The sequence below is a fragment of the Eptesicus fuscus genome, chromosome 7, assembly GCF_027574615.1.
Source record: "Eptesicus fuscus isolate TK198812 chromosome 7, DD_ASM_mEF_20220401, whole genome shotgun sequence".
NCBI classification, from domain to species: Eukaryota; Metazoa; Chordata; class Mammalia; order Chiroptera; family Vespertilionidae; genus Eptesicus; species Eptesicus fuscus.
In genome coordinates this window covers 58,183,947-58,207,334 of record NC_072479.1, presented here as the reverse complement: position 1 = coordinate 58,207,334, position 23,388 = coordinate 58,183,947, and the positions used below count along the sequence as shown (strand labels likewise).

The window sequence follows — 23,388 nt, the reverse complement described above, 5'->3', positions numbered from 1 at the left end:
ATTACAAATAAAAAGACACAGGTTGGTAATGTGTATGCAGTTTTATTTGCATTTCTGTATCTGGTTCAATAGTCTCCTAGAATGTTTTTTTCCTTGATGGCCTCAAGTTCTGCTGCGAATTAAAGAATTATCTTGGCATGGCTGTTGTACTCAGGAAGATGTTCAGTTGCTGGCAATGACCTGAAGGAAAAGCAAGTTATATCCACGTCAGTTATTTTTGCCTACATCCTTTCTTTTTCCTTCAGGGTTCCTAGTTGCATATAGCTCTATACTGGGTTTATAGGGAGTTAAGAGGTTGTAGGGCAGCTGTGTCAAGACAATTCAATGTTATGGACATACTAGTGTTTGTATGTTTCTAAAATTTCTAAATCTCCATTTTCTGGCTAATGAAAGGAAAATAGGATTCTACTGAGTCTTCTATCTACCTACTCCAGGACTTCTGTGAGGATCAAATGTGATGAGACACGTGAAAATGCTTCACAAACATTTGGTTAAAGTGTAAAATGTTTGCACCTGGCTATAAAGCAAGTCATGTTCCTGGGTTGAAGAAACTCTAAGAAGATTAGTCACTAGGGAGAGGAAGCTGGGTGTTGCTATGTGACATCATTACCCGGTGCCCACAGCGACTGTTTCTGAGCCAGGCTGGGCTGTGGGCCTCATTTTGCACCATGGGGGCTTGGCTGTGATTTGGTGGGGTGTTGCTCCAGGGTGGTGGCAGGGCCTGTGTCCCACTTGCGGGAAGCCGAGTTCTGGTTTGTTGGCGCCAGGTCTGTGGTGCCATTTATTTTTAAATGACCAGTGTGCATCATGGCAGCTCCTGCGTTGAGTGTCTGCCCTCTGGTGGTAGTGTGCATCATAGCTACCAGTCCGATGGACACTTAGCCTTTTATATATATAGATATCCAGGATTTAGTGGCAAGGACAGACTTTGCAATGGTTGTGAGTTAATGTTCATACCACAAGACTCCAGAATGAGTTAGAAGGCTGCAAGGCACAGGTGAGATGACTGTGAGGCTCTTCCCACTAAGTCAGTATCAGTAGAGTCTCATCTAACCCTCAAACATTGTTTAAAGTGGTAAAACCTCTTTCCAAAGGGTAGAGCAAATTCTCATAATGGGAGAGATTATTAGTGCCTCTTCCCTTGCCCAGGAGAATGCAGGCCTTCTGAAGCTGTTTTCCCTTGACTTTAACTTAGGACAGCTGTGATAAAGGCCTGGTTCAGATTTGTTGTTACCACCATCTTACCCTAAGCAGTAAACAATATGGTGAAGCCTGCTTAGTGGGTATGTGAAGGGAAACTCAGGGTGGTATCATTATTGAGGGAAAGTGCACTCTGGAGGGGGAAGGAGTAAACATATGAATGTGATGAGGAAAATGATGGTTTCCCCTGCCCAACTTTTGCTCTCCAACCCAGCCAGTGCACAGGTCTCCGGGTGACCCTGTTTCAACCCATTATTTGAGAGGACTCACATTATTCATCCAAGAGATGTAAGCAGAGACCCGGGTGAAGACTGTGGGCTTCCTGGAGACATTACAGCCCTGGCTGGACACAAAGCTGGTCACTCCATGGACAGTATACTGACCATTCACCAAGCAGTGGAGGGGGCCTCCAGAATCACCCTGCAGGAAATAAAAGCAGAGTCTTGAAATTCCAGATATTTTTATTTTTGGGCCTTTGCTCTTGCTTACATCCTGCCCACCCCCATCTCTGTAAAATTCTGTACAGTTTTAAAACTCCAATTCAAATCACCACTTGCTTCATAATCCCACAATCAAGATGAATCTCTTCTTCCTTTCTAAACAACCACAGTACTTCTTCCTTTCTTTTGCATTATTTATGTCATGTTCTGCCTTGCATTTTGGTTTCATAATTTGTTTCTACCTCCCACGCATAGCTAAGAGCTTGAGACAGGAGCTATGTTTTGATGATAATTTCCTTTCTACAGTGCTAACACAGAACTTTGAACAGCTACAAGTTTAATAGTTTTTATTGACTTAAATTGAACCTGGGATGGGAGAAGTAGGGTGTTCTAATGATTTCTTTATCCCCAGCATTTAGACCAATGGGTCTAATTAGACTTAACATTTAAACACAGGATAGGTAGTCAATACATGTTAAACTAAACTGGGGTAAAGAGGAGAGAAAGTAATGTATTGGGTAATAGTTACATGCTCAGACTTAGAATCAAGAACCTGGGTTTATAGAATATGACCTTGACATGCTTCTTCTTACTCAGTTCCAAGAATGCCAATTCTATAATAATAGACATAAAATTGGAAGGTATTTCTTAGGAGAATCTGACCAGCACAAGAGAACAGACCTAAAGATACTGACATTGAAAGTCCCCCCCAATGAAATAGCCAGAACTACAAAGTAGTTCACTATGGATAAACCCCACCTAAATTCAGAGCTACCTATCCACTTCTTAACCACCCCATTCTAAAGTAAGAGCAGATGGTCAAGGATTACCAAACATTTGAAGAAAGCCTCTAATATAAAAATAAAGATCAAAGAAAGAGACAAAGAATAAACAAAGGCAACTAAGATTATGCAGGGAGAAGAAAACAAACAATAAAACTATGATTAATATTGCGTTCATGATACAAGAACAGCATGGTATTAATATGACATTTGAAAATAAAAAGAGCCTTTGGAAATTATGAATATGATAGTAGAAATGAAATATTGGAAGTATTGGAAGATAAGGTGGAACAAACAAACAAAATATAGAAAAAATAAGAGGACCAGTTTAGGAGGTAAACTTATGAATAACAAATTCTAGAAAGAGAAAATAAAAATGGAGGGGAGGAAATACCGACAATACACGTTTTCAGAAACAAAGCTCTGGAGTTTCCAGAATGAAAAAAAAAAAGCTAGTAAGTGTCCCTCATGATGAATGCAAATAGATCCATACCAAGACACAGAACACTAGGGTCAAGAGAAGATAAAATAGGTCACTTACAAATTAATTGAGAGTATGGGGTTGAATTAGCAGTAAGTTGAGTACATATTATGCAAATAAAAAAGACAATTATTATTTTCCAGGGAAAACAAAGTTATGCAGGAAATGAAAATTAATCATAGAATACCTGGTTTGGTTGTGAATCGCATTTTATATAATTACAACAAACATTAAATGTTGATCTAATAAAATTTATTTTTTGGAGTTTGAGGTGGTGATGGAAAAAGTTCATGCTTGGGAGCAAGTAAAAATGTGTAAAGGGAAGAGATATCCACATCTTTCATAATGCCTGAACTGAAAAATTAAGTAGCAATATAACTATATATATTTTTAGAGAGGTATGGAAGTAGAAACCAAAAGTCAGCTGAAAAGAGTTGAAAGTAGTTCCTTTTAGGGAGCAGGAGCTCAAGTGGTAGAAGGAACACAATGACTATTCTTTTCCATTATTAAGCCTCATAGTTTTATTTGCCACCTTAAGCAATTTAATATGTATAGTTTCAATATAAAATTAAAGCAAAAAAAAAAAAAAAAAAAAAAAAGAACTAGGGAAAGAGACCAAAAGTTCAAATCGGGGATTTGTTTTAAAAAGGAACTAGCTGTACCCCACCTGAACTAATGTTTAGGCAAAGTAGATGTTTTGTTTAGATTATTGTACTCAAAACAAACAAAACAATCTAAACCTCTTTTACCCAAATTCTAATAGGGATTTGAGAGTACTTCTGGGCTATAGGACAGGAAATAATTGAATTATATGTAATACAATGTCTTATGCTAATCAATCTGAAAAGAAACAAAGGCTCTGGAGAGATGGAGGAGGATTTTAGGACAGAAGGAAGAGATAGACAAGAACTCAGTGGGAGTACGTGGATTGAGGTCAGAGAAGCTCAATGAATTCACTCTCAGGAAAGGGGCTGGGAACACAGAAGTCTGAAAACCTAAAGAGTACACTATTTGGAAAACTCCAGTGGGAAGGGACCCAGAGGCACAATTATCTTAGAGAATTGTCAATTTGTAGTGGCAACCAGAAGAGAAGTACTCTAGTTTTTTTTTTTCAGAATTGAAGACCCTGGGAGAGAAGAAATTTGGACACACAGAGAATACAACGGATGAGAAAAGACTATATGAGGACTCAGCAAGGTCACCATCTGATAGCTAAGGAGAAAGGCCCAAGAAGAAACCAAACCTGCTGACACCTTGATTGGACTCCCAGCCTCTAGAACTTAACATTTCACTGACCTGACCTTAGTTTCTCATCTTGGGTGATTGTTGACCTCCAAGCAGCAGAAGATAATAACCCAGTTTTGACTAAATGTCACAAGATTAAGCCCCTGGCTAACCCCCTGGATAACATCTTAAATTATGTGTCAGTTCCTGAGCCCTAAAGCTGGATGATTCCCTTGGCTACCTCTCCTTGAAACCAATTATGGACAATTGGACTCTTAAAAAATACCAATGGCATGAAAGAAAAAAAAAATACAGTAAAATAAAAGTAAGGGACAATAAAAGAGACTAAAGAGATATTTCTATTACTTAAAATATATTTCTATTATTTAAAAAACTAGAGGCCTGATGCATGAAATTCATTGCGGGGGGTGGTGGTGGTGGTGGTGGTGGGGTGTCCCTCAGCCCAGCCTGCGCCCTCTCGCAATCTGGGACCGCTTGGGGGATGTCTGACTGCCTAAACCAGCCAATTGGGCCTAAACCAGCAGTTGGACATCCCTCTTGCAATCCCGGACCCCTCGCTCCTAACTGTCCGCCTGCTCGCTCCTTACCGCTTGTCTTGCAGCTCCACGGAAGCAGGGGTGGGGGGAGGGGAGGGGATGGTGGAGGAGGGAGGCTCCAGCCACCGCCTTTGCGCTCACCAGCCGTGAGCCCAGCTTCTGGCTGAGTGGCGCTCCTGCTGTGGGAGCACACTGACCAGCAGGGGGCAGCTCCTGTGTTGAGCGTCTGCCCCCTGGTGGCCAGTGCGTGCCATAGCGACCAATCATTCTGGTCGGTTGGCCTTAACGGTTGCTGGGCTTTTATATATATAGATAAAATTTAAAAAAGACCCTGGGAAGTGAATTAACTAAAAAAGGTTAAACCTTAAGAGGTTATAGGTTAAGCTGGCTGCAGAGGACCTGAGAGGTTGTCTTAGTTTATTTTTTTGCCCCTCCTTGCATGTAAGGTTCCTAGGATACAGGACTCTTAAGTTTTAACACTGGAAAAGTCCTGGGAAAACTAGGATGATTTGGTCACCTTACTTCCACAGTACTAAGTGCTCACAAAAAAACAATCCTTTGCTTCTGTTATTTCAGCCAGCCTACCTGCCTCCTGCTGGCTTCTCTTCCTCCTTCACCTAGCTTGGACCTTGCATTTGATTTGCAGTCTTGTCTTTTGCCCCAGTAATGCAGGAAAACCTAGTCCTGGATTAATCCATTCTCTACAACTGGATCTTTGAATGGTTATTGTGTAATCTCTAATCTCAGCCTATCAGTAATATTTTGGAGGCCAATATATTGGCCATTCACTTTAATTAATCCAGACCCATACAGTCCTTTCCTCTTCAGTTTCAACATCCAGTTTGACTCCTACTTCATGAGTAAATAGAAGCAGTAATGCAGAACACCTGTCAACTTCCACGTACCCAGCATACACACTCACGTTTATGCACATTTTGGCATCCCTCTCCCTGCCCAAAGCCAGTTCCACCTGTGCTCTTGGTTCCATCTTTTTTGTTTCCACTGGGATCTTGTGCTATCCATTCATTCCCTCTCTTTGACTGTATTGGATCCTTCTCTTTCTGCCTTTTTAACACACTTAATTTTCTTCCCTCTTAAAAGGTCCATCTCTTTCTTGACTTCTCATCCCTCTTAAAACTACCAGACTTTTTTTGTTCCTCTCTTTCACCTAAGATTCTTGAAAGAGTGTTCTACATTTCTTTGCTATGTTTTTGAAAAAAAAAAATTTTTTTTTATTGATTTCAGAGAGAGGAAAGGAGAGAGAGAGATAGAAACATCACTGATTAGAGAGAATCATCAATTAGCTGCCTCTTGCATGCCCTTCTACTGGCGATCGGGCCCACAACCTGGCATGTGCCCTGACTAGGAATTGAACCATGACCTCCTGGTTCTTGGGTTGATGCTCAACCACGGAACCATACCGGCTGGTCCCTTGCTATGTTTTTATTGTCTCTTCTTCCTTACCCTTGAGCCTCTGCCATCACCACTCCACTGGAACTGTTCTTGCCATAGTTGCCAGTGACTCATCCACTGCCAAGTAGTCACTTTCAGTTATCTGCTGTGGATCTGGCTGCACTGTTTATTTGTGATGACCTATCCGTATTTTTTGAGATTTAATAAAACTCTTATTTTTCTTTTGCCACTAGTCCCTCTTAGATATTTATGGGTTCTTTGTCTTCCACATATCTCCCTGAAGCACTCTCGTATTTATGTTATTGCAGTTCTGCTAAGTCACTGCTCTTTTTCTAGTGGTTTCCTTGGGGGTGAGGGGTGGGGTGGGAGTGTCTCAGTTGCTGTTAAGGGTATCTCTAGCCCAACTCTCTTACCCAGGTTCCGCTTTCTTTATATCTAATTTCTTACCAGTTAACTATACCTGAATATCCCACAGGGATCTCAGAATCAACTTATCCAGAACTAAACTCTTCACCTTTCCTCTCAAATCCTATAAATCTTGTCTCATTTGAGGGAGCAAACCTCTTTCCCAAATAACTTAAACCAAATGCCTGTAGGTCATCCCATTTCCTCCTTCTTCCCTCTTCTCCACTGCCCTAATTCAGACCCTCAAATTTTTTGCCTGGATAATTACAATAGCCTCCTAACCAATCTCCCTGCCAATCTTGTCCTCTTCAAACACATGATTATCTTTGTCATCAGAGAGTGCTTCTAAAAGGCAAATCTGATCATGCTGTTCTCCTGTTTGAAACTCTTCAATAATTTCCCAGTACCTAAGTGATAAAGTTCATGTCCCCCAAGCATGACATTTAAAGCCCTACGTCATGTGGCTCCTACTTGACCCTAGTGTCATCTCCTGACATTCCCTAGTATGGTAATAGTTTATGTTCTAGCTCAAGGAGTCAGCAAACTTTTTCTGTTAACGGCCAATAGTAAATATCTTAGGCTTTGCAGGCTCTGCCACAACTACTCAATTCTGTAAAAGCAGCCATAAACAATACACAAGAAACAACTATACTGTTTTCCACTAAAATATTTTTATGAACATTGAAATTTTATATTTTTCACGTGTTAATGACATATTATTCTGTTATTTCTCCCCCAACCATTTAAAAATGTAAAAGCCATTTTTAGCTCAAGGGCCAAACAAAAACAGGCAGCAGGCTGGATTTGGAGGCTTGTGGGCTTCAACCTCTGCTCCAGCTAGCTGTAGGGAACACCCTATAATTCTGTATGTGTCCTACCTAGGTTCTTGGTCCATGCCTTTCTTCATGCTGTACCTCTTTCTGAATGTCTTTCCCTCCTTCTCCTGTTTAACTCTCAGGACTCACTGCAGATTCCACTTTTTCAGGGAAGGCAAGTCTTTTCAGACCCCAACAGTTAGAGGTAAGTACCTATTTTTTGGACTTCCCTATCACCTGGTGCTGTGGTCAGCAAACTGCGGCTCACGAGCCACATGAGGCTCTTTGGCCCCTTGAGTGTGGCTCTTCTGCAAAATACCACGGCCTGGGCAAGTCTATTTTGAAGAAGTGGCATTAGAAGAAGTTTAAGTTTAAAAAATTTGGCTCTCAAAAGAAATTTCAATCGTTGTACTGTTGATATTTGGCTCTGTTGACTAATGAGTTTGCCGATCACTGACCTGGTGCATATCTTTATTGTAACACTTAACCATATTATATTACAATGTTCTCTCATACATCTGCTCCTCCCATTTCTCCACTGTGTTTGATTTATCTTTGTATCCCTAGCATTTAGCACAGTATCTGGTATTTTATTTAGTAGCTAATCAAGACCATTTGTTGAATTGCATTAAGAAATCTGTAAGATGGTGTATTGCTGATTGATCTTGTCTAAAGAAGAGAAAATTCTGTTTTATTTATACTATTATAAAACCATTTGTGCACTTTTCCCTACTATATTCACCCATATGTATGGCTGTAAATACTAGTGAGGTAAAAGAGTGGAAATAGAGGAGCTATTGATCATTGATCAATAGATTGGTCATTCTTGTAGCTCCTCTAAGGGGAGCTACCTTATACAAAATTACAACCATCACTCCAGGCTTAGCCCCACTGCATCCATAAAAAGTCTAGGTCATGAACAAATTCTAAAGCTTTTGAGGTGGGGCCTCTAGGCAAGATGCATTTTTAGGATTTTATTTTTTCAACTTTGAGATCCTGTGAGCATAGAGTTACTAGCAAAGAATCATTCTCATTCAGAAACCAGAGTAGAAAGTTGAATCTGTACATGGGGTGTAAGTGTGGAACAACGGGTAAGGAAAAGGTGGGAAGAAGTAGGCAGAGAGGGGAGGTTCTAGGGTGGGACTTTAGACACTTTCTACATGTATTCACCTGGCATCCGGAGCGAGCTCCATCTCCTCCAGCGCACACCATGGTGTTCTTCACAGTGGAGCCCCAGTAGGAGGGGCTGGAGCAGGTGGCGTAGTCCACAGTGGGCAGGTAAGCCTGCTGCAAGGTCTGGGCCAGCTGTCCATTGGCTAAACAGGACACACAGCATTGGAGACCAGCCCCAGATACTATCCAAGGGAAAAACCTTCCACATTCTCCCAAACCTTCCCAAGCTCTGATGAAAGCTGAACTCCAGGCACGCTCCTTCTTTCTGCCCACTGCATGTCATAGATCCTCCATTTTTTTCTCTTTATATGGAATCAACAGGCTCTTTCCTTTAGGGAGTCATCCTTGATCACTGTCCCCGGGTTCTAAAAAACCAATCCTAGCCCTAGCCAGTTTGGCTCAGTGGATAGAACGTTGGCCTATGGACTGAAGGGTCCCGGGGTTCCAATCAAGGGTACATGCCCGGGCTGCGGGCTCGATCCCTGGTGGGGGGGCGTACGGGAGGCAGCCAATCAATGATTCTTTCTCATCGTTGATTTTCTGTTTATTTCTCCCTCTCACTTCCTCTCTGAAATCAATAAAAAATATATTTAAACACACACAAATAATACAGATTTTAAAAAAACAACCACAACCAATCCTACTCCTGCCTTTTTTTTTCTTAAATTCATGGATACCTTAGCGAAGTAACTAGAATCATTTTTTGATTACTTATCTGCTGTCCTGTTTTTTCCTTATACTATATTCCCCTGAAGCAGAAATGGGACTGTGCACCCTTGTTTGCATTTCTTAAGAGCTTGGTGCAACTTTTCTTTATCTGGCTCTTTGATTTTTTCAAAGCCTTTGCACATGAATTATTTCTTTGGATCCTTACAACCCTTTCATGTTAAAGATCATGAAATTGAACCACAATGACATTAAGTGAACTGAGAGCAGAGCTGGATTAGAAGTATGTCTCTCAGCTCCAGGTTTTCCCAGGAGACTGGCTGCTCATAGCAAGGCCTTGCCTCTCTTTCAGAGCTCAAATACTGCCTGGTGGCTGATAGACTTCCATGTCAGGCCCAACATCTCTGCCCTCCTTAACTATCTCTGCTCATAGCCTCTCCCACCTTTCTGTGTTATCTGAATACCATTCCTTACCAGAAATTTTCCCATGATGACCAGAAGCAGGTGGAGGCCTCATCTGCATTGACTTTTCTGGACCTACAGCTACACTGGTTCACTCACTCCAACCCAAAACCCAGTGCCTGTCTATGGAGGTAGAACAGTGGTGTGATGACTACCGAAGTGGGAGCCAGGATACCTGGGTTCCAGCCCCAGATCAGTAGTTACTAACTAGTAATGTGATCTTGTACAAAGTGTTTAATTTCCTTTGGCCTCAGTTTCCTCATGTTGAGAGGCTTGTATATAATACTGAGTTAAGTAGTGTGGTTTGTTGTTGTTGTTGCTGTTGGGTTGTTTTTTGAGTTACAAGAGTCTATGACTCTCTACCTTGATTCCATTGCCTGTTCTTAGCTTGATTTCATGTCTCAGTTATTTTATCTCTGGTTCCTTTGTGGTTTCTTGGCTTCTGGCTATGAATACCTAGTACCACAGAAAATTGTACCCTAGAAGCTCAGCTAATCACGATTCATGTGGTAGACGGTGCCCATGTAGGTGACTTACTTCTGGTCCTGCCCCAGCCTGTGATGTAGCAGGGACTGTTGTTAGCCAGGATGGTTCCCTCCCGTGGCAGAACACCCAGCTGGACGTAGTTGTTGAGGGTAACACTCTGGGCCAGGCGCAGTAGGGCGATGTCATAGCTACGGGAGGAAGGAAGAGATTGCTCATTCGTGGGCCAGCTGTCCATGGCTGAACAGGTCTCAAGTCTCAGGCCTCAGGCCTCAGGTGGGCATATGGGAAGGCCCTCCACTAGCCTTGTGTCCCCATAGAATTGGAAACCAATGATTTTTGAAGAAGGATAGAGCTGATTTGCTAAATCTCAAACTTGAGGCATTATACATTGGATTGTTTAGGACATTATATATTTAACAGCAGCACCTGCTGGTGAAGTCTTGGTGTTGTAGTCTAGCTCTGATCCCTGCAGCCCTGAGCTTACATCTTAAAAAAAAAAAATTATATATATATTTTATTTCAGAGAGGCAGAGAGAGGAAGAGAGAGATAGAAACATCAATGATGACAGAGAATCATTGATTGGCTGCCTCCTGCATGTCCCCTACTGGGGATCCAGCTTGCAATCTGGGAATGTGTCATGACCAGTAATAGAACCAGGACCTCCTGGTTCATAGGTTGATATGCAACCATGGAGCCACACCAGCCAGGCTGTAGCTTATATCTCTCAGTTACAAGTGGGGAATCAGGAAGGAGCAGAGTGGTGCAATGATGGTAGCAGAGAAGTTTTCAAGGAAGAAAGATGTAAAAATCTGTGTGGTTCTGAAAGCTCTGCAGAAATAATTTCAATTACTTGAACCGATCCCAACCCCCATATTCTATAGAATTGACCACCATTTTGATGACTTCTTTTCCAAAAATGTACAGCTCAGTCTTGGTGGAGTTTTCACATGTAAGATTCATTTTAAGAAATTTACTTTTGTTGATGAAGTCTATTCCATAAATCCTATATAATACAAGGCTAATATGCAAATCGACCGAATAGCAGAACAACCGGTTGCTATGATGCTCACTGACCACCAGGGGGAAGACGTTCAACGCTGGAGCTGTCCCCTGGTGGTCAGTGTGCTCCCACAGGGAGAGCGCCGCTCAGCCAGAAGACCAGAAGCCGGGCTCACAGCTGGCGAGCGCAGTGGCGGTGGCGGGAGCCTCTCCTGCCTCCACAGCAGCGCTAAGGATGTCCGACTGACAGCTTAGGTCTGCTCGGGAGCAGGCCTAAGCCATCAGTCGGACATCCCCCAAGGGCTCCTGGACTGCAAGAGGGCGCAGGCCGGGCTGAGGGACCCCCTCCCCCCTCCCCAAGTGCACAAATTTTGTGTACCAGGCCTCTAGTAAATAATAAATAACAATAAAAACAGAAACATTAAACTCTGCAGAGAAAGAGCTTCAGGTGATCCAATCATGCAAACCAGCTTAGATCAAATAAATACCAGAAATTTTTAAAAATTCTCAAATTCTCCAATATATGAATTCTCAAAGTCCTCACGGATGAATGTGAAGAAAGCCAAAACCCTGTTGCTAGTTAGTCAGCCCTCCACTTCCCAGCCCAAGGCCAGCCCAGTCTTGCCCTTACCCGGCAGCCACGTTATTGCTGTTCCAGTATGGATGCACCACAATCTTCTGCACACTCACGTACTGCTCAGTACCATCATTCTGGCTCAGGTTGTGGTCTCCAACCACCACACGGAACGTCATTTGGCTGGAGTGACAGAAGGAAGCCATGAGTGACCCAGGATGTCCAAGCCTTCTCTTTCCCCCTTAGGGAAAAGTTGGGAAACCAGCTTATATCTTATCTCTAGGACAGGAACTCATCTTATCTGGTACAGCAGAGGAAGGATGAAAAGTCCTGGACAATGAGGAAATAACAAGCTCCCTCATTTCCTAATTAATTAAGATGGGAGGACAAAAACTACCATCAACTTCTTTTTCCCAGTTTATTAAACTAAACATCATATGGTGAATATAAATGAAATAATGGCTTTTTAGCTCACAGAGGAATTTTGAGGAAAGTATAAATTTCTAGACTAATAATTCTTAAAGCATGGTCCCTGAAACAGCAGCATCTGCTTGACCTGGAAACTTGCTACAAATGCAGACTATCAGGCCTCATCCTGGACCTACCAAATCAGAAAATGCTAGATGGAGTCCAGAAATCACCAGTGCCTGCCAGGTGATTCTGATACATGCTCAATTGAGAACTGACCATTGTGCCATATGAAAAAATTGTTACCAGCCAGCAATAAAGATAAATTTTTTAAAAAGGGACATCTGGGGGTGGCAATGGGGGGATAAGGACACATATGTAATACCTTAATCAATAAAAAAGGGACATCTGTAATATTTTCAACAATAAAGATAAATTTAAAAATATTGTTACCAGCCAGGCATTGACTAGGCACTCAAATATTTACCTCCTTAACCCTCACAGTAACTCTACAAAGTAGGTTTTATTACCTCACTTTAGAAAGAAGAGAAAGAGGACTTAGAGAAGTAAGTTATCTAAGGTCATATAGCTGGAAGAAGGTGGAATGAGATTTGAACCTGAGCTTGCCTAATGCCAAAATTTATACTTTTCATTATATTGTACTGCCTTCCCACAGGCCTCCAAACAGACTCGTAAAGTATTGCCCTGGTGGTCAAAGATACGTATTTCTCCAGAAGGGCCAGACTCTTCCCCTCCAGGAGCTCAGTAAAGCTGGTCTTTGTTTTTCTCACTTGTCCACACAGTGAGCAGCTGTCATCACCCAGTTCCGTCTGACGAGGGTCCCTCCACAGGTGTGATACCAGTTACCTCTAGACAAGTACTGGAGGGAAATCTAGACAGGGAGGAAAGAAAGGAAGGATAAGTGGTGTTTCTTAAAAGCCTTTGCCCCAAATTATGTTACCCCTGAAGTTTCTGCCATCCCTCAAAACATTCTCCAACTTTCTGGGCTAGAGATGGGAAATAGATTTCATTTGATCTGTCAATTGCTATTGATTGATTGGTAGTGTCTACCTGGTGTGGTAGTGAGAAAGGGTGTGTAGATGATCTGGGATCAGCAGGAAAGAATGCATGCACCATTGTTGGGCGATGTTTGCTGTTTGCATGGATGGGTGTGGGGAGGTAAAGGCATACACACAGAGTGTATCTGTTCCCCAACCCCAACTCTAGGTTGTTGCAAAGGGCCAAGAACTCATTTCCTTCTACTTCCATTTTCTCTTGGGAAGGAAATGTAGCTATGGATTTGCTCTATCACCTAAGACCCACAAGCTTAGGTCTCAGAGCCTCCCCTCCAATGTTTTCAAGATATAACCTTGAAAACATTTCTAAATATTTCAGGGAATATTTAGAAATACCATTGGAATGTTCATTTTTATCAGTTCATGTCTTTTTCAGCACCTCATATTACACAATAACTTCTGAAAATTGGGTCTCAAAATTTTGTAAATTTATTTAATTCTAATTTTTTTTTAAATTTAATAAATCTTTATTGTTCAGATTATTACAATTGTTCCTCTTTTTTCCCCCCCGCATAGCTCCCCTCCACCTGGTTCCCACCCCACCCTCTGCCCTTACCCCCCCCCCCACTGTCCTCATCCATAGGTGTACGATTTTTGTCCAGTCTCTTCCCGCACCCCCACACCCTTTTCCCCCCAAGAATTGTCAGTCTACTCCCTTTCTATGCCCCTGATTCTATTATATTCACCAGTTTATTCTGTTCATCAGATTTTTTTATTCACTTGATTTTTAGATTCACTTGTTGATAGATATGTATTTGTAATTTTTATCTTTACCTTTTTCTTCTTCTTCCTCTTCTTAAAGAATACCTTTCAGCATTTCATGTAATCCTGGTTTGATGGTGATGAACTCCTTTAGCTTTTTCTTATCTGTGAAGCTCTTTATCTGCCCTTCAATTCTGAATGATAGCTTTGCTGGGTAGAGTAATCTTGGTTGTAGGTTCTTGCTATTCATCACTTTGAATATTTCTTGCCACTCCCTTCTGGCCTGCATAGTTTCTGTTGAGAAATCAGCTGACAGTCGTATGGGTGCTCCCTTGTAGGTAACTAACTGTTTTTCTCTTGCTGCTTTTAGTATTCTCTCTTTGTCTTTTGCTCTTGGCATTTTAATTATGATGTGTCTTGGTGTGGTCCTCTTTGGATTCCTTTTGTTTGGGGTTCTCTGCGCTTCCTGGACTTGTAAGTCTATTTCTTTCACCAGGTGGGGGAAGTTTTCTGTCATTATTTCTTCAAATAGGTTTTCAATATCTTGCTCTCTCTCTTCTTCTGGCACCCCCATAATTTGGATGTTGGTACGCTTGAAGTTGTCCCAGAGGCTCCTTACACTATCTTCATATTTTTGGATTCTTTTTTCTTTTTGCTTTTCCGGTTGAGTGTTTTTTGCTTCTTTATATTTCAACTCTTTGACTTGATTCTTGAGATCCTCTAGTTTGCTGTTAGATCTCTATATAATGTTTTTTATTTCAGTCAGTGTATGTTTAATTTCTAGTTGGTCCTTTTTCATATCCTCGAGGGTCTCGCTAAATTTATCAGCCTTTTCTAGAAAATTCTTGAAAAACCTTATAACCATGGTTTTGAAGTCTATATCCAGTTCTTTGCTTTCCTCCATTTCTTTCATTTGTGATCTGTTTCTTTGTCTCTGCATTTTGGCTGCTTCCCTGAGTTGATAGAGTGGCTTTGTGTGCTAGGTGTCCTATAGGGCCCAGTGGCTCAGCCTCCCCAGTTACCTGAGGTAGACACTCTTGGTGCACCCTTTTGTGGGCTGTGTGCACAGTCTTGTTGTAATTAAGCCTTTATTGTTGTTGGTATCACTGGGAGGAATTGACCTCCAGGCCAATTGGCTGTGAGGATCAGCTGTGTCTACGCTGGAAGAACTTCTGTGCTGGAGACACCCTTATGAGACAAGACTTGCAAAAGCCTCTGTGCTCAGCTTGGATGGGGCGGAGTCTCAGGGTGAAGCAGACAGCATTGGTTTCCTGTCAGCCCTGCCCTAATAGGCCCCTGTGTCTCAGTGTCCCGTGGTAATCGCTGCAAACACCTCTGAGAGAAAGCTGCCCTTGAGTTCTGCCCACTGCCAGACAGTCCAGTTTCTCCCCAAATGAGTCTGGGTCCCCAGAGTCTCTCCCAGAACTGGAGTTCAGTGCAGTCAGGAGCTTTTGTCTCCCTCCCGCTTGAGAAAGCCAGCTGCGTACTCAGTTGCCCGCCCTCTCTGCGTGCGCGCCTCGGTACCTTTTCCTTCCGCAGTTCCACTGAGTCTCAGTGTGCTTATCTCTTTCCTGATAGTCTAGTTTTACCCCTTATGAGTCTGGCTCCCCAGAGTCTCTCCTGGAACTGGAGTTCAGTGCAGTCGGGAGCTTTGGTCTCCCTCCTGCTTGAGAAAGCCAGCCGCATACTCAGTTGCCCTCCCTCTTCACACGCGCGCCTCGGTACCTCTGCCTTCTGCAGCTCCTCTGAGTCTCAGTGTGCTTTTCTCTTTCCTTCTAGTTGTAGAATTTCCACTCAGCCAGCTTTCCTGTAGTTCTGGATGATGTCCGTTTTGTCTTTTAGTTGTAGTTTTGAAATTGTTGTGCGAGGCAGCAGTTTAGGTGTTTACCTATGCTGCCATCTTGGTTTCTCTGATTTAATTCTAATTGCAATGATTCCTCTCAACTTGCCAATTTTATACATTTAGAATTGCTTAAATCAGAACCTAGCTGTCCTGTTATGAAAGTGGAAACTCTTTAAATAGCCAAATAAACAACACACTCTTCTTGGGGGCAGGAGTGCACTTGAAAGCGTGACACATACTGTGTGAAGGTGTGTGTGTATGTGTGTGTGTGAAATAGTGTCAAGGTATATGGAGTCTGAAGTGTGGGTCTGGCACACAGTCTTGTTAATGTGGCACAAATAGTGTTGCTGGGAGTGTAAATGTGATTTGTGTTTAGGTGTGTGTCTGGGAGAGTGAGTGTGGTTAGGGTTTAAATTCCCTCCTTCAAGCCTTTTGCACTTAGTAAAACCACCTAAGCCTGGTCCCATTCATCTTTAAAATCTAGAATTCAGGCAGTTGGTGAGCTTTCTGTTGATAAGGACATACACAAACACCTGTAATACTGTGTATCAGTGCCCAGGCAACTCTTATTTTATTGGAAGTCGGGGGCTGTGAAGAAACACCCACCTGAGAGGGCCAGGAATTCTTCCGGGCCTCAACCCCTCCAACTACCCGGGCGTTGGTTTCCGGAACATCCTGGGTGCTGTGTCCTTTGTGGGGCAGAAGAAAAGTGAGTGATGACTAAGCATGGGGTCAGCCAGGGGTGGGGATGGGGAATAGCCGTTGTGCTTTGTCTGCAAATTCACAGTTCCTCCCTAGCAAATGAGCCTCCTGCCCCCCAAACCCCCCCCCCCGCCCCTGCCCCACACCATGAGTTCCCTGAGCCCCTTTTGAAAGCAGGGGAGTCTGAATGCCTTCTGCTTTCCCTGGGTGTCCTCAGAATTCTGGCATGCTGTGAAGGACCTACCTCAAATCACCAGGCTGGGGCCTCAGAGGCAACTTGTCTTAACCTTCCTCAGGCCTGCTGGAACCCCTCCTTCCTGACTACCACCCTCCCCCGAAAAAAAACTAACAACAACAACAACAACAACACACACACACACACACACACACACACACACACACACACACACACACTCACACACTCTGCTTGGGCAGGATTCTCCAGGGGGCATGGACAGCAGTGCTCATCCCAGCCAGGCACCTGCTGAGGATGTCTTCTTGTCAGTGGGGGTGGTAGGGAAGCCCAGGCCCCTGGGAGAGGCTTCTCTCTGCTTCATGAGGGGCCTGCACAAGAGTGGCCCCAAACTTTTCTATCATGGGCTCCAGAAGAGTAAAATTTTTGCTAGACTTACAGGCAGAGTGTCCTACCCGCTCTGGAGTAGAGAGCAGGTCTGGGCTTAGGGATAGATTTCTGACCCTCCTGCTAGAACTCAGGCCACATGACCCACTCACCATAAAGGACCAGGGTGGCAAAGACGAGGAAGCTCAGCATGTTGCCAGTGGAGTAGACCACAAGTGGCCCCTTACCATGACCCAAGCCTTATTATACTCCTCTTATCAGCAGCTTTGCTAACCTTCCTGCCAGTTGGCAGGGCTGCGGGTGGAAGGCAGGGAAAATCACAGGTGACATGGAAATACAAATGAAAAGATTTTTTTTTCAAGTAAACTAATTTATCTGTTATTCAAAGACAGAACAAGGTCAGGGCTAAATTAATTATCTACTTTTAGTTGAAAAGCATCCAACAAAATCTTTTTCAGAAGATGGAGAATCAGAACTGGTTTGATTCTAGTTCCCCTAGTAGCATGTGTTCCCCTAGTGCAGCACGTCACTGCCTCACTGTCCTCAGTGGCACTGCAAACACAGAGACCTATCCCGTGCACTAGGAGGTGGGGGTAAAAGAGGATTGGAGGAGGGAAGAGTGACTAGCAAGAGGAAAGAAGAGTCAGCAACATCTCCCAGTGCACAGAGGGAGATGGGACGTGTACACATGTCTGTGTGCATGCAGACATAGGTGTAAATGCAGGGAGGCAAAAGCAAAGCAGGTGCATTAGAGAGAACCCTGTGGAAGAGGGTACTAGGAAACAGGTTTGGGGAGACTCAGAGAGCTGAAAAGAGAGCTCCCAGAGGACAATGTGGGAGAGTTAGAAGAGGGAGCCCTTAGGATAGCGAGATAATTTGAGGGTTATAAGGGTAGAGGCCAGGGGGAGCAGAGTGGAGGAGTGGGCATGTCCTGCAGGAGATGAAAGGCTCTGCCCATCAAAGTCAGTAGAAGAGGAAAGAGGGAGATGCAGAATGCCTTGAGGTAGGCAGAGGACTTAGGGTTGGGAGGCCCTAGAGCAGAGGACTATGGGTATAGTGGTTTTTTTAGGCAGAGGAAAGCCAGGAAGCTTGGAAGTCTAGAGGGAAGCAGCAAAGTCACCAGGTCCCTAGAACTGCAGAATTCAACTTTTCATGTCTGCAGATACAGGAGAGGCCTGGAAAAAGCTATTAGAAGGAGCTCTGTACAAACAGTGACCTTTTTAGGTCCTTGAGCTAGTCAGGGGAATGTAAACTATGATGCTCAGGTAACCTGGAGGGCTCCCTCTCCAGTCTAATTCCCAGCATTCTAACACAAAGTAGAGCTTGGGGAGGAGGGCTGAGCTGGGCTGGGGACCAGGTTCTCTTTTGTCATTCTCCTCCCACCTCATACCTCCTTTGGAGAGTAAGGAGACAGCTCTAGCCTTAGGATGAGGGGTTTAAGAGGAGGCTTTAAGGCCTCCTAAAAGTTACCCCTCAACATCACATACTCTAAAGTGTACCTTTAAGGGCAGGGCCAATATCACATCTATCTCTGTATCCGTGGCCTAGCCCAGAGAAGCCCAATCTGTATTTGCTTAAAAACCAAAATCTTTACGTCCTGACCAGGTGGCTTAGTTGGTTGGAGTATTGTCCCATACACCAAAAAGGTTGTGGGTTCAATTCCCGGTCAGGGCACATATCTGAGTTGCAGGTTGGGGTGCATAGAGGAGGCAACTGGATAGATGTTTCTCTCTTTCTCTCTCTCAAATCAATAAAAACATATCCTCAGGTGAGGATTATAAAAAAGAGGAAAAAAGAAAGAAAAACTAAATTCTTTAGGACTACATTTAAGACTTTCACAACCAGTGTCAAATCTACATACCCCACATCATCTCCTAGTGGTAGGCATAGATGGTGACTTTGGTCGCACTTTTTATTTTATTTATTTAAAAAAATTTGGGGGGGGGATTTCTCTTCCTTTTTTAAAATATATTTTATTTTTAAATATATTTTTATTATTGACTTCAGAGAGGAAGGGAGAGGGAGAGAGAGATAGAAACATCAATGATGAGAAAGAATCATTCATCAGCTGTCTCCTGCACGCCCCACACTGGGAATCGAGCCCGCAACCCGGGTATGTGCCGACTGGGAATCGAACTGTGATCTCCTGGATCATAGGTCGATGCTCAACCACTGAGCCATGCCAGCCAGGCTCTCTTCTTTTTAATGATGCTGATTGCTTGAGGGCAGAGAGAAAGAGCAGAGGCATCATAAGTGCTGAGTCTAAATTCTCAATGTATGTTCTTCCGAGAAGACGACCCTGGAAACGTCCAGAGGGAGTGACACATTATTGATGAATCTTATGCACCAACATTGACCTTCACAGTCCCCCTGATTTTCTTTATTCTATTCTTGTGTTCATTTGTTTTCCTGAGGTCTTCTTCTTTTCATATAGGCCATGTCTTGCAAGTCCATGTTTGGGTTCATTTTTCTTTGCATAATCCAAGGAATCGTAAATCATGCCAAAGTCAGTTGTCTTGCCATCACCAAAATGGGTTCTGAATCCAAACACAAAGATGACATCTGGTGTGGTGTTATACAGTTTGGCTAGTTTTTCCCGAATTTCTGTCTTGGGTACTGTTGCCTTCCCTGGGTGAAGGATGTCAATGACCATTTGTTTCTGCTGAAGTAGTCTGTTGGTCATGAACTTCCTGGTTCAGTAGTTACTGTGTCATTTATGATAGAAGTTGATCTTCAAGCAACCAGGGAGGAAAGGAGAACCACTCTCCCCTGGCCAATTATATCAACAGAAGGAACCTGGACAGCGCTGGTGTGTGGGTGTGGCCAGATCAGGAGGCCTACCACACCAGTCTCTTCTTCTTTTTAAAGAAGGCCTTTTAACATTTCTTGTAATACTCCTTCAGCGTTTTCTTTTCTGGGAAGCTCTTTATCTATCATTTGATTCTGAATGATAGCTTTGTTAGATAGAGTAATCTTGGTTGCTTTTCATCACTTTTTGTGTCAATATTTTGTGCTAATCCCTTCTGGCCTACAAAGTTTCTGTTGAGAAATCAGCTGTCAATCTTATGGGAGTTCCCTTGTAGGTAACTAACTGGTTTTCTCTTGCTGCTTTCAAGATTCTCTCTTTGTCTTTAACCTTTGGCATGTTATTATTATTATTTTTAAAAGACACATTTGCCTGGCCAGCATGGCTCAGTGGTTGAGGGTCAACCTATAAACCAGGAGATCTCAGTTTGATTCCTGGTCAGGGCGCATGCCTCGGTTGCGGGTTTGATCTCCAGGAGGCAGCTGATCAATGATTTTCTTTCATCATTGATGTTTCGATATCTTTCCCTCTCCCTTCATCTCTGAAATTAATAAAAAGATATTTATTCAGCATCATTATCTAACTACTACATTTAGCAATCAACAGCATGGGTGCAAAAAAACTATATTAAAATCCTTTGTTAGAATGCTTTACACTTTCCACAGAATATAAACTAAAATAACCTGTTATACAATTAGTCACAAATACAGTCCTTGTGTTTTTGTTTATTTTTTAGAACTAATATATATATATATATATATATATATATATATATATATATATATATTTTGTTAATCCTCACTTGAGGATATTTTTCCATTGATTTTCAGAGAAAGTGGAAGGGAGGGGGAGAGACAGAGAGAGAAACATTGATATGAGAGAGACACACACATCAACTGGTTGCCTCAAGGCCCTGGGATCAAGCCTGCAACCGAAGTATGTGTCCTTGACTTGAATCAAACCCAGGACCCTTCAGTCCTCGGACTGAGGTTCTATGCACTGAGCCAAACTGGCTAGGGAATCCTCAATATTTTTGCTCATTCACATGAGTATTATCTAAAACATATCTTCCTTGTAGCAGCTAGGTCCTGTCACTACTGTGCTTGGCTGAGTTCACAAATCTGTTGTAACCTGTAGCTTTCCTGTCACTTTTCTGGCTCTCCTCTTCTGCTAAGCTTTGTTTCCTGGCAATAATTAAAACCCTCTGTCACTGCCATAACTACTGCTGCTGCCGGAACCATCATAGCCATCTTGGTTTCGTGGTTTGGCAAAGTATTGGCTTCCACCATCAGAGGGTAGACTCCTTCTACCTCCAAAGTTTCTTCCTTTCATAGGTTCAAAATTTGAAGATTGATTGTTGTAATTGTCAAAATCATTGTAGTTTCACCACCTCCAAAATTGCTTCCATCATTACCAAATCCATTAGAGTCATCCCCACTGCCGCCATATCCACCACACCACAGCTGCCACCAAAACCACCTCGATCACTGAAGTTCTCTCCACAACCAACATTGTCACTCCCACTCAAACTACCTCCACAACCCCTTCCAAAGTTTCCAGAAACACTGATGGCATACACAGACACAATCTTAAAAGCAAAACTTCGAAGACAGTTAACTACACTGGAGTTCAGTATTCACAACTGGACATGGTGGTTTCCATTGAAACACAATTTTTCTAGGATTACCCTCATTTTCAAAGGGACTGCATTAAGTCCAGTTTTAGTTTGGCCTGAATATTTGCATGAACACAAGAATAGTAATTGATCAAATTGATCACACAGGTTCTTTCAAATTTGCTTTGATGAATTTTCGCAAGGAATCTTAATAAACTTTCTCTTATAATTTGGAAAAATAAATAAGTAAAAAGAAAAAGAATGAATTAGACTTAAATAAAGTGACATGAAAAATGTCGTTGATATAGTAAAGAAATCAAGTGTACATGTGCATTTGTAGATTTACAAAAAAGCAGTTTCAAAGGGCTTTTACCAAGCAATAAAGTTATTATATCTAGAGAATGAATTACTAGGTATAAAAGCATTGTGAGGATAAATTTCACTTTTTAAACTCACATTTTCTGTATTCTTTGACTTTTGTACAGAATTACTTTGTAATTAAAATATAAGTAGATAATAAATTCTGGGACACTTAGCTCTTCTTGGCAATGGCACCATTACTTTTCAAGTGGGAAATAAATCCCCAAAGGGGATCAGCCATTCAATGCTAAGGTAAGAGGCAGATAGTATCACAAAGCTAGCAGCAAGGTTTTAAGGTTTTAGGTGAGCTCTGAGAGTGGTTAAAGGGGTGGACTTTAAGGAAGAGGGCAGATGTCAGGTTAGGGCAAGACCCACCTTGGCTAAAGAGAGGCAATGAAGCTGGTTTCTTGAGCCTTTCTACCACCCGTGTCAGTGCTCTCTCCCTCTTCTTAACTACCGCCCTTCCCTAGTCCTCTACTCACCCCCAAACCTGGGCCTCCTCTATAGGTATGTCATGCGGTCTTTCCTCTCTTGTGCTGCATCTCTCACTTCCTGTTACTCTTATGATTGCCCCTGGGGGAGACTATGCTGTTTTTGGTAGGGACAAGGAATCACCTTAGGGCACCTTGGTTGAGCATATATCATAAGATTGGGCTGGCGAGCTGTTGGGTGATGTTATAGACTGTATGAGGGATTTTGGGATAAGTGGCAAATAAGGCCTGATAAATGATTAGATGTTTAATGCAACCAGAGTAGGGCTAGGGTTAGTGTTAGGGACCATGGCTCCCTATGGCTCACCTGACTTACTAGCATGACATTCAAAGCCTTCTCAATTGGGCCCCAACCCCCTGTTCTACAGGGCTGACCTACCCAGTAGGCATAGCAGGCACAGTGCCTAAGGCCCACAATACTTTTTTTAGGGGCTCAAAAAAATGTTTTATTTTATTTATTTATTTAATTAAAAAATACATTTTTATTGATTTCAGAGGGAAGGAAGAGGGAGAGAGACACATCAATGATGAGAGAGAATCACTGATTGGCTGCCTCCTGCATGCCCCCTAATGGGGATCAAGCCCACAACCTGGGCATGTGCCCTGACTGGAAATCGAACCATGACCTCCTGGTTCATAAGTCAATGCTCAACCACTGAGCCAGGCTGGCTAGGCTGTTTTTCTTTTAAACCCATAATAAAATGAATACCATCAGCCTGGGTTATATTCATTTTTATACCAAAGCAGTTATAAAACATAATTTTAAATATTTTTTTAATGAAGGCAAAAGTGCCCATGAAAGTTGTAATGTGGCCCTGATCTTCTAGCTTCTACATCTACTGCTCCTTCACCCTGTTGTCCTCTTGGTTTCCCAGATCCACTTGTACCTTTGACCCTCTGTATCTCTTCTCATGCTAGATCATTTCTTGTATGAGGTCTTTGTTTATTAAGTCCTTCCTACCTGAGGACTCATCCTTTGAGGTCTAAAGTCAAATGTCACCATCTTTGTGAGGTCTTTCCTGATCCCCCTGAAGTTTAGGGCCTAAATGAAAGGAATTGTTCTAACTCACCTACCACATCTCTGAACACTCCATGACTTGCTTGCATCTCTGTTTCTCCAGCTAGAG

General features: G+C 42.7%; 1 protein-coding gene and 1 pseudogene across 1 annotated transcript; both read right to left on the bottom strand.

Annotated features, from left to right (window-relative positions):
• On the bottom strand, positions 1–17,271 carry CELA1 (chymotrypsin like elastase 1). Its single transcript, XM_008140691.3, has 8 exons — positions 17,142–17,271; positions 16,314–16,396; positions 12,878–12,978; positions 11,736–11,861; positions 10,156–10,292; positions 8,488–8,633; positions 1,471–1,620; positions 1–180 (listed from the first exon to the last, which is right to left on the bottom strand). The coding sequence occupies exons 1-8, from the start codon at positions 17,179–17,181 to the stop codon at positions 163–165; spliced, it is 801 nt and encodes a 266-aa protein (XP_008138913.1). The 5' UTR covers positions 17,182–17,271; the 3' UTR covers positions 1–162.
• A 1,738-nt stretch (positions 17,272–19,009) lies between these two features.
• LOC103285534 (40S ribosomal protein S24-like) lies at positions 19,010–19,701 on the bottom strand (annotated as a pseudogene).
• Between the last annotated feature and the right edge of the window lie 3,687 nt (positions 19,702–23,388).